The 17,400-nt window shown below is 43.4% G+C and overlaps 1 protein-coding gene across 1 annotated transcript; it reads right to left on the bottom strand.

Moving 5' to 3' along the window:
• Window positions 1-8,217: 8,217 nt before the first annotated feature.
• SLC5A12 (solute carrier family 5 member 12) lies at window positions 8,218-17,068 on the bottom strand. Its single transcript, XM_088525689.1, has 15 exons — window positions 16,703-17,068; window positions 15,930-15,995; window positions 15,015-15,066; window positions 13,517-13,584; window positions 12,157-12,311; window positions 11,156-11,296; window positions 10,720-10,849; window positions 10,315-10,403; window positions 9,990-10,102; window positions 9,820-9,887; window positions 9,656-9,742; window positions 9,396-9,574; window positions 9,218-9,321; window positions 9,045-9,127; window positions 8,218-8,695 (listed from the first exon to the last, which is right to left on the bottom strand). The coding sequence occupies exons 1-15, from the start codon at window positions 17,057-17,059 to the stop codon at window positions 8,498-8,500; spliced, it is 1,890 nt and encodes a 629-aa protein (XP_088381815.1). The 5' UTR covers window positions 17,060-17,068; the 3' UTR covers window positions 8,218-8,497.
• Window positions 17,069-17,400: the final 332 nt, after the last annotated feature.

Raw genomic sequence — 17,400 nt, 5'->3', positions numbered from 1 at the left:
TCACCATGTGTGTGTGTATATATATATATATATATGTTCTTGATGGGCAGTACAGCTGCAGGCTTTGGTTGGCACCTGGAAAGTAGATGCTTCCAATGAATAACATGAATAGCCTTGTCTGTCTGTCCTGGCTTGGTGGTGAGTGGCACGGACAGGACTGGCACTGATGAGCGTGCAGACAGATCAGAAATGTGGACTTTTCTTGATTAGAAAAGGCAAAGAATGTTCATGCTATTCGTGAAGATACTATCAGCTTAGCGAAAATAAAATATTACGTGTAAACTTATACAGTAAGGGCATGACTAAAAACCAACTCACTTGATATCCACTGTTTCTACAGCTTCTGATTGCTCAGCTGCATCTGTAATGCCTCTGAAGAAACGAGCAATTGTTGCCTTTGTGGCCATAACTTGATATAAATGATCTTTCAGGCTTACTATTTTGTCAGGTTTGTCCTAGTCTCTTGTCGAGATTGTGGATGTGGTCCTACCCTAACAAGGGGGTATATGGCTGCTTAACATATACTATGCAGTTTAATATTTGCACATCGATTTCGTTATGTTATTCTCCTCCTTGAAAGCCAAAAACAATCCTAAACTGAGCGAGAAAAGAGCAGCACAGAGAGCTTGCTCGATTTGCAAACGATGGGAGCCATCAAAGTCTTTTCACTTTTATATGCAGCAAGGCCACCTCCACACTCCTCCGGAGTGCGAGCCCGTGTCCGAGCGTGCTGCCCCTCTCTCTGGGCAACGACTCTACGGCTTTGCAGAGCGTTACCTCGAAACCCTCCAACACAGTGCAGCTGGCTTCATTCTGAGCATACAAATACCTGTTTATGGGATGCAAGCTTATGCAGAAATATCTAGCAGGGATGGAGAAACAGAGCACTTTATAACGATGCTCTTCTTGCGATAGTAAATATTCCAGCAATGTGCACTTCTGTTATTGGGCTGTGTAAGTCAAAGCATGGGAATTAGGTACATGCAGATATGTATATGGGTTGTATGTAAATGCACACATGCACGGTAATTATTTTTAGATTTTTTTTTAGTGATTATTTTTATGCCTTCTTACAATTTTGAGAGGCTTTTTGGATAAAATCACTAAGAGTAGAAATGCACATAAAGCATTGACTTTTTCTGTGCATAGGGCTTAAGGCAGTGTTGCTTGTGGTTACAGTCACATTTTGGTGATGAAATTGTTTATTAATAACATTTCGTAACGTGGGATAAGAAGCACTTAATTTAAACAAGTGGGCAGGAATCACTTGCAGAGAGGAAAGCAGGGGGACAAAGTTACTCTCATTCTGCTTCCATTGTACAACTTTTTTTTTTTAAATTTATGTTAGATGAGAAAAAATTAAAAAGTAAGGATGCAACAAAACACAGTAAGAAATGCAAATGTTAGCATCAGTTTTAGCAGTAAAAATGCAGGGAAGTCACTAAGGACAGATATGAAAAGACCTGAAGTTTTACTTAAGATATTGAGCCAAAAAAGTGTGATTCCAGTATTCACTCCCATATCTTTGAAAAATCCTTTTTTTAATGTTATATAAAATTAATCTTAAGAGCCAAGAGCCCCTTGAGGTGGATGAATTAGATCTGTTGTGTCTCGGGAGGCCTACCATAAGACCCTACATTATTTTAGTCAATCTACCTTATTCTAGCACTGTCTTGGTTGATGTGAGTCCCAGTGGACCAGGCAAAGTCAGGGTAGGAGTATCTCTAATATTGCACAACGGAGGGAAGAAACTGGAAGCTGTGTGTTGTCTTTGAGCCCTGTGATAAGGGGCTGGGGGATTTGAGCTTTCTCTGTTTGGGAAAGCTGTTTTTTTCCCCTTCCCATTGTGTTTTGCATTTTCAGTTTCTTAGAATTCCCCTTTAGAAATAATTCAGACGTTCCCTCCAGTGCTTTTGTAATCACGTTATTTGATTTGATTTATTGCTTCACTGTTCGTGAGATAGAATATCAAGCACTGTTTGACAGCATGAACTATACGTCAAAGGATGCATTTTTGTGCCATATAACAGTAGTACTTCAGTTCTTCATATGGTCACAGATGAGATTTCTCTTTAGTGTTTTCTGTAGGATAAAAAAAAAAAAAGGCCTTGGCTGGCCCAAGGTATAAGGATTTAGCATAAAATTAGGCAAAAAATGAAAAATACTGATTAATTATTTTATATTTTCTTCTTTCTGCTGAGGATATTGGCATATGACAATACCAAGTGAGCAAAATCCCATTTGGACCTTACCAATACATATGGAAGAAAGCCTTTTTGTATTTGAGGATGCTTTTGGATTTAAATAGATATGTATATTCTTAACGATTTTCAGCACACAACAGGCAAGTATGTAGATCTGGCACTGTTCAGTTTATGCACTGGGAAAGCACAAGAAGTTTTGGAGAATTACTGTGCGTGTTCTTTTGGTTCTGGAGGATAGCAGCAACATCTAAAGGCTCTGCCTCTATCTAGCTGTTTGCTTAAGCTTGAGAACACTTTTTTTCTAGACTTCATTTCACATGGTGTTTGCATTGACTGCACGTTATTTTCCTAAAGTGTAAGGCACACACCGTCCTCAGGAATAATGTATTTTATGTATGGCGAATGAACTTTTCATATTCTAAGTATTGTCTTTACAAAAAAAAAAAAAAAAAGGAAAGAAAAAAACAAAAACAAAAAACACCAGTATGAATAGACTGTGCATGCAGGCTGCATTTGTAAAATCTGACAAAGCTACCAGCTGTGCAAAAATGCTTTAGATCATTGCTGATCTAATGTGTGACAACTTCGCTCTATGCATGTGCCCTTAGAGAGACTGCATGAGCAAGTACGTATTTTTAAATACAAAAGATTACTCCAAAATGTCTTAATTATTCCTAACCAAATTCAGCATCTTGAGTCAGACAAAAGAAAACTCTACCTTAAAACAGTGGAAAATTCATGTAGGTTATAGGCATCTCATTTTCAATTGCTTTAATATAAATTTAATTAGATTTAATTTGATCTTCTGAGCCCCTAGAGCAAAGATTCCCCATCTCCTCAGGAGAAGATGCACAAAGAGCTCGGGATCATGATAGGGATCTAAAGGGGTGACCTTGGGCTTGAGTACTGGCATCCTCTCCTGCAAAGCTCTTAGTTGTGCATCCTGCTAAGACGCTACAGCTCCAAAACCAGGCACGCTGCGTCCGGGCAGCCGATCCTTTTTTGTTTCCTACCCCTTTTTGCTGATGGATTTATGGAGAAAATGAGGCTTAACACTGAAGTTAATGTTGGTGACCACGAGGCCACAGTTTCCATAATCGCAATAGGCCATAAGTGTTATTTCTTTAAGATACCTGTATTCATTACGGCAACGTGAACACATCACTTGTTACGATCCCCTTTTCTAACTTGTCTTAAATTTTCTTCTGAGGATGATTTAGGTTCAGTTGGGCCCTGTTGAAGACTCAAAGAAAAATGTCCAAAAGGAGTTGGTAAGAGTAAGTTACCTAGAGGTTAATGGAAAAGTCCCTAATTTTTGTAAGGTTTTTTTCATTAGGAGTTTTACAGAACAAAAAATAAAAAATTTTGGGAAACATAAACCTTTGAGGGCAGTTTGATGTAGGGAAGGGTGGGAAATTAAGTGAGGTTTTGTTCTGAATGTGTACCTAAGAGCATCAATGTAATGTAAGTTCTAGCAGTTTGGGACAGTTGGCATTTCCTTGTTATGACTTGTTCCACTGCAAATTACAATTACTGCTGCTGGCAGAGATAATTTCTGGAGCTTTGGGATCATTAATATTTGCCTGTGAATGGTTATAGTGCACCATGGGCTTAATTAATCTTTTGAATTATACCACAGTTCATTTGGTGATAATTAGTATATACTTATTAAGGAGCATTGTATCATTTCTGATTACCTGAGAATGATCATGGTCCATAAGTAGAAGGGGAAAAAAAAAAAAAAAAAAAAAGTGGTTCTTCGATGGTTAACTTTGACCTTCCATAACTTTCATGTAACGCTATTCCAGACTAATTTTTTTACATTCATTAGTTGTACAAATAAAACTTATTTTATAGAAATAGCTGAATAGGAAGGCAATAAAGTTAATGGAAGATCAAACGATCACATTTTCTATTAATTTTTTATAGTAGAAAAGGGATAGAGACAAAAATAATGACATCAGTGGTCACTTAAAATGTACTTTCAAAAGCTTTTTAATTTTTTTAATCATGAAAAAATACTCGTGTTGCTCATTGGGAGGTACAGGTTGAAGCAAATATACAACCATCCTTTCATAAGAGATCATCTTCCCTACAGTTACGCACATGCATTCTAGCATCCTCCTAAAGACTCTGAGCCATCCTGAGCTTGGCTTCTTTTTACCATTTGTTTGAATTGACTTGGATGACTTTTTTTTTTCCCATGTTAACGTGGCAGCCACGACGGCTATAGGTTTGTATTGGCTTGATTTGGGCATAGCACAAAGTTACCGCAAGAGCACAAAGTTACCGTAAGAGCACAACAAGACAGAAAGCACTTTGGTATTCCATATTACACAGGAACGTTTTAAATGCAGGTCTTGAAATGTTAGTGGTATCTTCCCTCTCACTGCACTGAGAATTGATCTTGTGTTGTTTCCATTGGCTTGTCCCTTTTTGCCAGGACCTCTACAGTGTTTTGCGTTCTCTGTAGTTTGCGTTCTTATTGCCGGGAATCAGGGGTTAGGATGCTAATGGATGAGCAATTGGCATCAAACCCAATGCAGTCCAAAGCTAATGAGATTTTAAGCACTGGGAACATGGCGACTTTTCTGTTAAAAATGAGAGGAAATTCAATCTCCTTTTTATTTCCTGTTTTACGTGTATGACGGTTTTGTATTTAAAAAAAAAAAAAAACTCCCAAGCTTTACTCTAATTTTTACCTAGATTAGTATCACTGAAATTTCAAGTGTTTGAAATCTCATGTAAAATCTAACTAAATAACATACTTCAGTCATTTTTACTCTGATAGTCCTGGGTAACTTGCAATATCACGATCGTAAGACATTTCTTAAGATGTGTATATATTTGAAATTTATGTAATATTTAAATACTACTTGGTTTCTAAGTATAGAATTAGAAAAAAAAATCAACTATTTTTTCTATTCATGAATCCAAACTTTGTAAGTAATGTTTAAAATGAGGTTGCAATACTTACCACAAAATCTTTCAAAAGAGTTGACTTTTATGCACTACATGCTGGAAGTTCTCTGACCTGTCAGCTTTTGCTTTCCTTTGTGTTTTAAGGTTACTTTTACTTCCCAATATGTGCCCCAGAATTAAAGGAATTTGCTGAGGGAAATGCTGATCTGATTAACTATTATAAGACACTTTTGGCATAAACTTGTCTTTGAGATGCTGTTTACTTTATCGAGGTTTACATGTACAAATGCAACTACTTATTGTATCATACACATTTGAATATTGCATTTTTCAGTAATAAACTTGGATATCTTTGAAGGAGAGTTTGAACTTCATTATTCCAATATTCAAAATTATAAAAAAGAATTAAACGCTGGTTTTGGAAACATAAGCTACTATTAACCCAGCTGCATGTGTAAGTAAATCTTCATAGTAACTTTAACATAATTTAACATGTTTACTAATCCCTTAGTGGCAAGTTGCAATCAGTATCTACTAATATTTATACTCTGTGTTTTAAGTGCTTAAGACTAAGGCTGTGTGTATTTAACTGAAGGGACATTTCTTTTTATCTCCCAGCATCAAGCTTGTGGTAAAGTCCCATAAACTTGAGTATGCTTTAAGCAGACATCCAAAATTCCAGAGGGGAGTGTTTACATGTCTTCCAGCCAAAATAGGAAGTAATTTAAGGATTAAACCTTGCATCAGACACTTGCTGAATGTTCAATCCCTAAATACTGCCTTAGCTGCTGTGTTCTCGAGGCACATACCTATTTTCCAAATTTTCAGTCACTAATAATCTGCAGCTTTCACTAATGACTGATAATTGCTTTAAGCTCCTGTTTAAGAGTTTGCGTGTTCCTAGTTTCTCCATCTTGTTTTTCCAGCTCAACGGGCCCGGCTAACTCTTAGCCCCTGAACGCTTCGTGCGTAGGAAAACACTCCGCTAAATATGGGGTGCTGGAAAAGGCTTCGGGCACCTCCTCTGAGAAAAGCAGCAGGTGCCCAGTATAGCCAGGGGCTTCCTTGGTGATCCTGAGCTCTCCCAGGCTTCTGGATCTCTGTTTTAAGGGAAAACACCAGGAAGGACATTTATAGCAGGAATTGAAGAGTCCTCTGAGCACTTGAGGATCTGTGTGCTTGCATCATCTGCTTTTGTAAGGAGAGGAGCGATAAACTCCAGCCCTGGATGAAGTTGGGTAAAACTCCACGAATGGACCTTGCTGAGTTTTCTTCTCTTCCGAGTCCTTTGGCAGGACTTTCCCTCTCTGGGCAGGTCCTTGGCTCAAGATGTAACATAAATGAGCATATAACTCTAATACTGACATGAATATTTAATCAAAACAGTGATTTTTCTAAATGTGAGTTTCACTAGACACCACATCCTTAAAACTTTGTGCAAGTTTTGGTACAAATACACTACTGATTTACTATTTTATCTATCATGTGTAAGTCTACATATGGGTGTAAGCTAAAACCCTGTGGAATATTTAATGTTTTACATAGGATACTGAGACTGAACGGACAGCTTTAGCTGAAACAAAACTAGCCAGAACTATAGGAGAGAAAATCTTCCACAGATTTCCCCAAAAACATTCCGAGAGAATATAGTGCTAGCTGACTTGACTCAGTGTCTTGCACACTAAATAAGCAAATAAAAAGAAACTCTTCTGCGGCAAATGATTTTGGAAGAATATGGAAAAGGTAGATAAAAAAAATATAGAAAAAAAAAGGAAATTAAGCATTCCTTCAGCATGCAGAGCTCAAAAGATTCTTAAAGCAGTAAGAATACTGTGATGAGTAAGTAGCTCAGGTAAGAAATAATTTATTGGAGCACAGTTCCCATGAAAACCGGTGGTTTCACAGTCAGATGTCTCATAAACAGATATCCTCCCACGGTCAGTAGAGAGAGGATAACATTCACTGTGTAGCTACGCAGTTTGACATTGTTTTCAACCACATCTGCTCTTGAATTATTTTGAATTTTCTTGCGTGATGGCTTGGCTTTGTCAGCACAACCTCAGAGCTAACATTTGTGGCCATGATATGTGACAGGTACAATGGTATCAGGGAGCAAGGCTGCAGCTCTCCATGCCAGCCCCTTGGGGAGTGAGCCGAACGAGCGACCGGATCGGTGTTCAGAAGGTTTCAAACACCAACGGAAAGTGAGTCACAAACAAAACGCCTGTCAGCTTGTTGGCAAACCAACACTCCCACAAGAAAGGTAGCATTATTTAACACCCTGTTATTTCTGCTCTCTGATTGAATATTTTGGGGCTGTTCCTGGAGAACATAAACACAGAAGGAGGAAGCAACTTCAGGGACCAGGCATCTACACCCTAAAGGTGGTCACAGGTGAAATAAAAGCGAAGGTTCAGATCTTCAAAGCATTATGAGCTGAGTATCAGCTGGCTCCCTACCTTTTCTTGGTCTTCCAAGCTTGGAGGTAAAACAAGACCTGTTGAATTTGATTTACAACTGGCAAGTTTCAGAGGTAATGTGTTTTGCTGGAAAGCAGCATATAGTTGAGTGGGCATGTTATTCTAAAGCTGATGACATTATTGTGCCTAATCATGAGCCTTCCTCCAAAATTCAGTAGTGCTTTTCTATTAGGTGACCTCATCAAACTGGGGATAAAGGGGAGGTTCTTTATCGTCTGGAATGAATAGAGGGATTTTGCAGCTCAGAAATGTCAGGCTTACAAACAAATGTTCAACCAAAAAAGTTTCTGATCTTTTCAAGCTGAAAGGATGCCTGTCCAAGACTATCCTGAATTCAAAGTAAAGTCTGTTAACTGTCTCCTGTATCTTAGAACAAGTCATGGTGAAGAGTGTGCCTCAGTCCCACAGAAGGGAGCATGAGTTAGTCTTTAGAAGACCAGTATCATCCGCACAGGCAGAGAAGCTGTCCCAGCCTCTCTTCTTGCCTGTGCTGTAAACCGTGTGCCCTCCACAACCTCATCTTAGTGAGAGGCCCTGGGAAGTCACCTGAGGCTCTGCTCTGTCTGAAGTTCACCACTGCACATGCACCTTAAATAACTAGCTACTGAACGGAGAGTACGGTATAGGTATATTGTAGCTAATTCCCAATAGGAATTACCATGGTGTTATGCACAAAATGTTTCTTCTGAAATAGCAGTGCTTCCAAACCCTGGTTGTCTTAAAATTTTCCAGTTCTGTCATGAAAGTCATAAATAAAAATCTGCCTTTATTCCTATAGAGAGCAATTGGCCTCCATTAGTCATCTACAAGCTGGAAAAAAACGCAATAAAAAGAGCTCTTCATTTCTGAAGCTGGCCAGGCTGTTGATTAAGCATCCTTGTCCCTCAGCTTCTACAGGCGAGATTCCATGCCCATGTTGGTGTAGGATTTTTCCTCAGGATTGTAGCCAGGTGGGTGCCTTTCAGTTTTGTTCTCGGCTTTGCTCTGCAAAGAATCTTCTCTTCTAGGTTTCTTCGCAGTGACTTGAGGTATGTTGTTGTCCAAGTCCACCTGGGAAAAGGGCACAAGAGTTTGTAGAGTGAGTATTCCCTGCCTCTTAATACTCGTTCAGAGGTTGCATTTGTCTTGTTGCGTTTTGAAGTTTTGGCATCCTTTCCTACAGAAATCCAAAGAAGTGACTCTTTTTGATATATGGGTTTAATTAAAGCCCTTTCTTTTCTCTAGGGAAGTCTCTGCTGGAGCCCTCAGAGGTGGAGGAAGCTGCTGGCACAAGTGCTCCCCAACCTCGCCATCATGTCACCACCCAGGTCCCCGCCAGCCGCCCCGGGACCGCACGCATTGGACGCGATCGCGGAGCTGAAGATCACCCAGCCTCCTCAGATGCCGTTTTCAGCAGTGGGTTTTAGAGAGGAGCACCCTGCCTGCAGTAACCACTCACGCGCCTGCTCCTGTGTCGCACGCCACGCCAGCAGCACAGCGGCTTCAGCAGCACCGGTGGGATGTCCTCTTCTCTCTGGGGGCCTGGTGGGGACATGGGAGGAAGAGAAGGAAGTGTGAGAGCTCGATGGAAGCCCCTGCACCGCGTACTGCCCCCGCAGGGGCTGAGCTCACCTGTGACGATGCTGAGGAGCAGCCCGGCGGCAGCGCAGCCCAGGCAGCCCACGGCGCTGAAGTACAGGTAGGACAGGGAGTACCAGGTGTCCGCCAGCAGCGGCCTGTGGGAAGGTGGCAGCAGGACAAGGCGCAGGGGCGGCCGCCGTGCCCGCCAGGGCCGCCCGCGGGGACTTACCTGTGTGGAGCGGCGGTGGGAGCGGCGGTGACGAGCGCGTCCGTGTCGTTGGCGAGCGTGCAGCCTGCCGTGGAGAGCGGCAGCGGCAGCGCCTTGGCTGCGGGCGCCGGGAACACGAAGGAGCCGATGGCGGCCCAGAAGGCGAGCGCGATGCCGGCTACGAGGCCGCCGGTGGCACCCTGGGAGCGCAGGAAGCAGGAGCGGTGAGGGGGGAGCCGAGGCATGACAGCCACCGCGGCCCCGTGGGTTTCCCTGCTTACCTTCCAGTTGGCGCAGGGGAAGAGGATGCCTAGGGAGAAGAGCCCCAGCATGGGCCCCCCGCACATCCCGTGGATGGTGAGGGAGGCCTGCGGGCGCACAGCGTTTCATTTATTTATTATTTATTTTTTAAGGTTGCTCAGAGAAGAGGGAAGGGGCCGGGTACCTGGACGACGCCTCCGAGCAGCGAGGCGGCCGCCGCCATGGCTGTGCAGAGCGCGCCGAAGAGCACACCTGCGGGAGAGTTCATGAGGCCGAGGTGCCCAACGCGGAGCGCGGCGGGGAGCAAACCACCTCCTGAAAGCCAGGCGGTTTTGCCTGTGCTACGGTACCTACATAAGCCTTTGCTGACCCACGTGCCCGTCTTCTCAGAAAGGTCTGGGAAAACTTTCTTGACAAAGTCTTCAAAGGTAACGGTTGCCAGAGCGTTAATGCTTGCAGCCACTGTGCTGTGAGAGGGCAAAATGAGGATATAAACGTGAAGCAAAACGATCTTGGAAAGTAATTTCCATATAGAGAGATGCCACTTCTCATTCAGAGCATCATAGTGCCCAAAATAGCTGTTCTGTTTTCTTGCAGAACTTAATAATTACTTAAGGAAAGTATCGAAGCGCTATCGTTTTGTTCTTTCCCCCTATAACGTAGTTTCAGGTTCACAGACCTTAATGTTCCACTGAATGCGCAGGCAACAAACAGTCCTGGGACTCCCGGCATTGAGGCAAAAATGTCCATGACGAAATATGGCATTAGCTGGGGGGAAGAGAAACGCAGGGGGTCGGCTGAGGCTTCTCTGGGTTGAGGGGGAAGAGCAGCTGCGCCTGATCGGGCTGCAGAATGCTGCTTTCATTGCAACTGAGAAATTCAGGTTTTGAGAGAAAGGAGGTCATTTTGCAAAACTCTTCTGTCACATTACTATTAGTAGACCCCCAGAAGAGACATATCCTGGCCCTGATCCAGCACCTGCAGAGCTGAAAGGATACACGGTTTCCCACCAAATTTATGTGATGTTTCTGTGAGCTCTGTCTGGGCCCAGAACAGCACTCGGCTGCATCATCTCCATCTGTACCTGATCAGGTGCTGAAATGAAATCGGCAGTCCAAGGGTCGCAGTCCCTGTAGTGTGAGTACATCACCAAGCCAGAAAATACTGCGCACACCAGCACTATCCAAAGTCCCACTAAGTTGAGGTAAAGCGCTCTGGAAAAAGAGAGAGAAATCCCTTATAGTATGAGGTATATATAAAGTGGTTGCTTACTTTGACCTTTCTGAGGGAGGCTTTGCCAAGAACAGGTACATAACTTCTGAAATGTTTCCTCGGCGTAAGAAACTGTGCTAGTAAGAACAGTAAAAAAAAAAAAAAAAAATCAGGACAAAACTCTGCAAATCTTTCTAGCAGTTCGAGTGAGGTCCCTATTTTTATTTAACACAATCAACAGGCTGTTAGGATAATTCTGTGTCGGTATTTTTGAGCATGAGAATAGCTTAACGTTGAAAGTGACTTACAGTTTCGCTTGTCTTTCTGATTTACAGGAAATGCATCTCTGTATGGTGGACTGATTGACGCCGTAGATCCCGAGCCACGTGAAAGTCCCCCCGATGGCGATGGTCCAAAGGGTGTGTCGTCTTAGAGGATCCACGTCGAAGCTGGACAGGCCACAGGAAAGTAATTGGGTTGCTTGTTTAAATGTATGTTTGTTCAGCAAGAGCTGTTTGATCTTTCAGGAATAGCTGGTCTATAATATCATCATATTGTAGTTAGGACTAGTACATTGGTAACAGATAAAACATCTGGGGGAGGCGGGGTGATGGGGAGGAATCTTTTGGTTTTTCTTCTTTTTATACTGCGTCATGCTGTTGCCAGATCAAGATCAATATATATTGTTTCAGTCACAGGACTAAGTAATTCAAATTGTACTTACAAGGCTTATAATGCTCACATTTCAATTCTCTTTCATGTCACATATGCTAGCTATCATATCCATGAGCCTGATCTCAGCGAGGGAGAAAGACACAAATCAAAAGTTAGGCCTAAAAATGGCCTAACTGCTTCTAGTTGGGTCACCATTATATATTATTTCTGTTACAAGAAATGGCTTCATTGGCAGTGTGGCAGCCAGCCAGGGCAGTGTGTTATCCCAGTGCATGGGAGCACCACTAGCAGCTGGGATGAGGGGATTTAATATGAAGTGTCAGTCTTAGAGATGCAGAATCAAATGAGTGTCCTATGGGAAGGAGGAATTGCCCTATGTCATGAAAGAAAAATATGCAAAGCTTCCTTTACAGCTCAGTTGCGCTTTGGTTTCTTAAAATAGGGTGATAGAAAGAGGAAGCAAAGTTCTGAAAGGTCTACTAGGTTGCTCAGATCTAGGGGAGAGTATAAGGAGCAGATTTCTGAATCAGAATTGTTCTTTCATAATATATAACAGGCCTGAGTATTTTGGGTATGGTGAGATTAAGTGCTCCCCAAAATAATAAAAAAATCCCCAGCGTTTGTTTGCTCTCACTCAAATATGTTGAGGCGGGATCCCTCGGAGGCGTGTTGCCAGATGCTGCTGGGGCCGCCGTTGAGGATGGAGCCGCGGATGAGAACCGTCGCGAAGCCGGCCACCATGACCATCATTTGAAAGGCATCAGTCCAGACCACAGCTTTTAATCCTCCCTGAGACAAGCAGAAACTGCATGTTCTCATCATCCTTTCCTTATGTTCTCATCATCCTTTCCTTCGGAAAGTTGCTCCAGTGTCCAAAAAGGTAAAAACACCTGCTCTTGTGAGTTTATATGCAGCTAGATGGACCTTTCCTGGAAAAGTTTCTTTTTATTCTCCCATAAAGGTCGTACTTTTCAGCTCAGGAAATGAGACTAGTGATTTGCACCATCGTGTAAGATTATTTGACCTCCAGTCAAATCCTTATTCTCCCCCCTTCATTATAAACAAAGAAAAAGCTGTGGTGTGTGACAGAATTTTTGAGAATAGACCTTTGCCTATGTGTGTATTTCAACAACATTCAGTACATGTTCTCAAGAGCTCAGGGTCCGCAGCAGGTCTAAGGACACAGAAAAAACAGCTCCAGAAAGTCTGCAATTCTGCTTTCTTCCTTAGCTCGTTTCCTATCTGATGAAGCCTGTGCTGGAGCAGCATAAATATGTTTTTAAGGAGGACCCATTGAAATAGGAAACAAAATAATTTAAATAAATTAGAAACAATAATATAGCAAAACCAGCCTAGTCAGTCTGTTTGTTCTCTAATGTGATCACGGACTTTCCCGCACACCTCCGGGGTTAACTCCCCATGGGGAGGTGAAGGATGTGCCTGTTCTGCCCTTTGCCTCTTCCCCTGCTCTGATGTATTTATTATTTATCCAAAGTCATAAAGCAAACAGGCACTCATGTGTTCTGACTAGTGCTCTTGGCATGCCTATGACCCAGTTTTCAAACTCTTGAAGTTCTGATTTTCAAAATGTACCGAAAGGCAACTGAGTCACTTAGATGCTATTGGACCTGGCACCTACAGGGAGGTCTTTTTGTCCATCACTCAGTGACCTCCCCAGCTCTTTACGGATGCATCAGGAAGGTCTTGCATCACTTGGACATGGTAGTAGAGCTCCCTGGAAGCCCCGTTAGGTCTGTTCTTGGTCTGGAGGAACACCAGAGACATGTCACTCACTGCTCTGTTTTCCCACCTGTAACTTGCAAAACATTTCCCTGCCAAATGGACTTATCTTTAGGATCTGAAGGAAGCTTATCCCTATGCCATGGAATTGCAAAACTCAGTCCTTCAGACCACATCTAGCAGCCTGGCTCCTCATGTAGCCTTTTAGGGACGAGCAGTCTGCGTTCAGCTGTTCGCTTGTGTTTGTTACGTACCAATGTGCAATAGAAAGTGCAGACAAGTCCTGTGGCAGCTACAGAGCCCCAGAGATCAAATCCAGTTACTGTGGAAACCAAGAAAACCAAGTAGTTAGTGAAGGGATAGTAAGAGAAAAACCACCTGTTACCCTGAGTACGATGGAAGTAATTATTACTTGTGATTTTTTATGACTAAGAGGAGTTCTGCTGGGTGTTTTGAGCTACCAGGTGCTGTTTTGGATTGCAAATTTGGCTTAGCTACCTTGCAGGGGAGAAAAAGTAGTTCATAAGCAAAATAATTACACAAAGAAAAACATTTATCACGTCATCTTATGAGCAATGCTTTCTCTGTTTTGTGTCCAGGATTTGGTTCTGCTGAAAGGTTTTGTGCTCTGCCAATTCTATTGGAGGATCCAGGTGCTCAGGAGTTTTCCACTGAGCCCTAGGGGAAGAAGCTGAGTTCTGCTGTCCGGGACGAGGAACACCTTAACCTTGGGACTGTGCTGACTGTGCACTGCAACAGTTTTGTACGCTCATTTTGCCTCGGCGAGTCTCTGGGCAAGGTAGGATGTGCAACTTCCAGTTCTGCTTATACTGCAGTCTCTGCCCTGATGCTTAGCTTGTAAGGACAGTAGTATCTGTAGAGGCTCTCTATTAGCCACAGTTCATTTTTGTTAAGAATGCTCAGGGCCCTCTGAGCAGCTGCCATGCAAAAGGCAACCTGGCTCCAGAGGAGGGGTGCATAGGGGTTGAAAAGAGCCTCCAAATCACTTCCCAGTCAATTCTAGGGAAATCAGTTCCTTCAGGAGCATATGTTGATTCCTTGTGTTGTATGCTTGTCAGTGGGTTCAGCCCAGCTATTGCAGCAGGTGCCGCCAATGGAGCGGTGCCCAGGGGAACGTAAATGAGGTGTCAGGTTGGAAATGCCATGGGATCTTTAAATGAAACCGTTGCCTCCAGGACCTTGTCCTTCACCTTGCCTGAAAGGGGGTGTTGCAGCCAGAACAAAATTCCCCAGCGCCTATAGGGTGCCTATAGGTATCACTCTGTAAAGGAAACTGCTCCGTGACGCGGAGCATCTTCTGCTCCCTGGCATTTCTGTGGGCGGCCAGGAAGTCGCCGATACTTCCAGCCAGAGGAATCTCCTGCCTGTCCCGTGAGCGGTAACAGCACCGGTGGCGCAAGGCAGGCAGGCAGAGTGGGAAGGAGCCAAAGTACAGGGCTCACTCCTGGGTCACTGCCTGCGCCGCGAACTTTGGCAGGAGGTTGAGAAACTGCTCCTTGCCAACCCTTGGGGCTGTTACTGAGTACAGGAGAGCGAACGCGAGGGAGGGACCTGGGGGTCAGAAATGCATAACTGCTCAGTGGAGGCAAAAGCCTCCCTACAGCTCTGCTGGGGAGCTCTGGGGGTTCTCCTGTCTTCTGCCTGCTTATGGACTTTCTGCTGCTTTGGTTATTCTGCTTGTTTTTTGATGGGGTTATTGGGGTAGCCATGTAGTTTGCCCTGGACACTTACCTTGGTTGAGAGCCAGTGATGGCGCATAAACCACTATTCCAGTGTAAAGGATCTGTGGGAGAAAAGAGTTCATGGATCAGGCTGCACCGTATGGGGATTTCTTTCTCCAGCCTTTACAAACTCAAAACCCTTCATTTAATTCCCTTTGGATGGAGCTAAGCCTCCGCTGCTTGACTGTGTGTTTCTTGTTCCAGCATCTGCTCAGATGATTGTGTGTCCAGACTGGGTCGCTTGGGATAGTCAGTAAAATACCAACAGTGATGCAGAAGCAATTCGCGCTGGGTCTTGGAAATTAATCTCCCTGGTTACTCTAATCTCTCTCAGGGTTGTTAAGTCACGGCCTTTCATGCATGTGTTGTGACAGAACTGAGCAGAGAAAAGAAAACTTGAACTTCGGGATCTCTCGTGAAAGCTTTTAAGCTAATTAAACAGAATTACTGTGGAGAGACGAACAAACGTCTCAGCTCCTCAACTTTCCATCAAACACACAGTCGAACTAATCTTCTGAGAAACTTCGGGCACTTCCAAATTGAAAGAAAAAAAGCTATTTAATGTCATCACAGGGCTTCAGCCAGTGCCTTTGGGCACACAAACCTAATCTGTGCTCACTCAGCTTTGCGTCCACGAGCCAGGAGTGTTGCCATTTATCTTATCTGTGTGCACAGGGGTGGGGACCGGCTAGTGGCATGCAGTGGCGATACCAGGCTCTCTCTAAGTGCAGTCTATAAATCCAAGCAGTGATTTTATGCCCCCTTGAGTGTCAGGCTTCTTATCATTTGCAGTCCAACTGGCAAAATGAGAGGGGATGGAAAAAGAATAAAGTGACTCTTGGGTGGGGGGAGTTGAGCCTGAGATGGGTGCTTTGAAATAAATATTAGATGGAATCATCATGAAAAAATGGCAGCGTCGTCTTACCGTCTGCAGGATGTAGATCAGCGTTGCAGCAAAACGGACCACTTTGTTAAATCGTAACTCCAAATACTAGGAGAAAGAGGAGATGCAGCAAGTTGCACAAGGAGCGGCTGTAGCTCAGCTCTTAACCTGCTCTTTGCCTGCGTGGCTGCCTGCTTCCCCGACGCAATTACGGACAGCTGACATTGCTGCTGGGACTAATAAACCCGGGCACGTGGTTAGTCTTCCTTGCAGAAACAGTTAAATTTGAGAAATCAGCAAAATGGATTTGAAATTATGTGTTCGGCATACCGGGGTTGTATTGGGAGTAAGGGCCCTGGGGTGACAGGGAAAAAGAACAACTGCTTCATGGTGAGGTTTAATCTGGCTCGGCCAAGAGGCCTGAGCTTGTCTCCTAGAGCAATGGGATGGTTGGACTTCTGTCTTAAAGTCCTTCTTTAATAGTTTCACTCTAAAAGAGAGTGAAACAATTACTTGAGACCAGGAACCTCTAGCAGGTACTTTAATCATTTTCCAGTCGTAACTTATTTTGTTCTTCTCTGTAAATTCTCTCTTTTCTCTGCTACGTATGCCCAGCAGTACCTCCAATCCTTTATATGTCCTTGCAACTTAGGGAATACAAACAATCAGCTTGTTTCTAAAAAATAATATATGCATTGATACACTTGTTCTGTAAATCATTGCAAAGGAAATCTTCTGCCATAGATTTTTCTCAAGAAATAGCAAAATACTAGATAAACTAACTTTTACACTATAGTAATACATTTTTTACTTACCTCATAAGTACTTGTAATGCCGGATCTGTAAAATACTGGGACAAAAAGTTCAGCAGTGAAGACGATGACAAGCGTGTATGAGAGGAAGAAGAGGATGAAGGATGCCCCATAGCGATATACCTCTGATGGTGTCCCCAGAACGGTGACCGCCGACATGAAGCTGGAGGTGAGAGAGAAAGCTATGGGGCCGCATGTCATCTGCCTGCCACCCACCAAAAAGTCCTTGGAACTCTTCTTTTTCCTCTCTTTAATTGCAAAAAAGACTCCGATGCTGGCGGAGACTAAAAACAGTCCTGCAAAAACAACATAGTCCCAAGGCGCAAATTTTTTGATTTCTGGAGCCACAAAGTTGGCCATGGCTCCCGATGGAGAGCGGGCTGCAGGAAGGGCTCTGGGTTCCTCTGTTGGTTGCTCTGAACTGGTTAATTCTCTGACAGCAAAGGTGGGTTTGCAGCTTATCAATGACAAATAGAAAAGGAAATCCAGCTCACTTCTAGGAGGAAAAAGCAGAATTGCTTAGCCTGAGGTAGGAAGGTGCTGTATGCCCTTAGACCCTCGCGCTGATACTTCTCCCAGGCTGTCTGGGCTGGGAAACTTATCTGAGAAATCTATAGTACGCTCCCTTTTATCTGTGAGCTTTTAATTTAAGGTTAAACATTACCTTGGCACATAGACTTGATCTGTCCCATCACTAACCT

The sequence above is a fragment of the Tinamus guttatus genome, unplaced genomic scaffold, assembly GCF_059628265.1.
Source record: "Tinamus guttatus ecotype Peru unplaced genomic scaffold, ASM5962826v1 Tinamus_guttatus_pri_ptg000240l, whole genome shotgun sequence".
NCBI lineage: Eukaryota > Metazoa > Chordata > Aves > Tinamiformes > Tinamidae > Tinamus > Tinamus guttatus.
This window is presented reverse-complemented; position numbering and strand designations above follow the sequence as displayed.

Coding starts and splice junctions, on each gene's coding strand:
- SLC5A12 (XM_088525689.1), bottom strand. CDS start 17,059: ATGGCCAACTTTGTGGCTCCAGAAATCAAAAAATTTGCGCCTTGGGAC. Junction 10,850..11,155: donor TCAGAAAGACAAGCGAAACT/GTAAGTCACTTT, acceptor CTCTTTTTCCAG/AGCGCTTTACCTCAACTTAG. Junction 9,128..9,217: donor GCTCCTCAGCATCGTCACAG/GTGAGCTCAGCC, acceptor TGTCCCCACCAG/GCCCCCAGAGAGAAGAGGAC.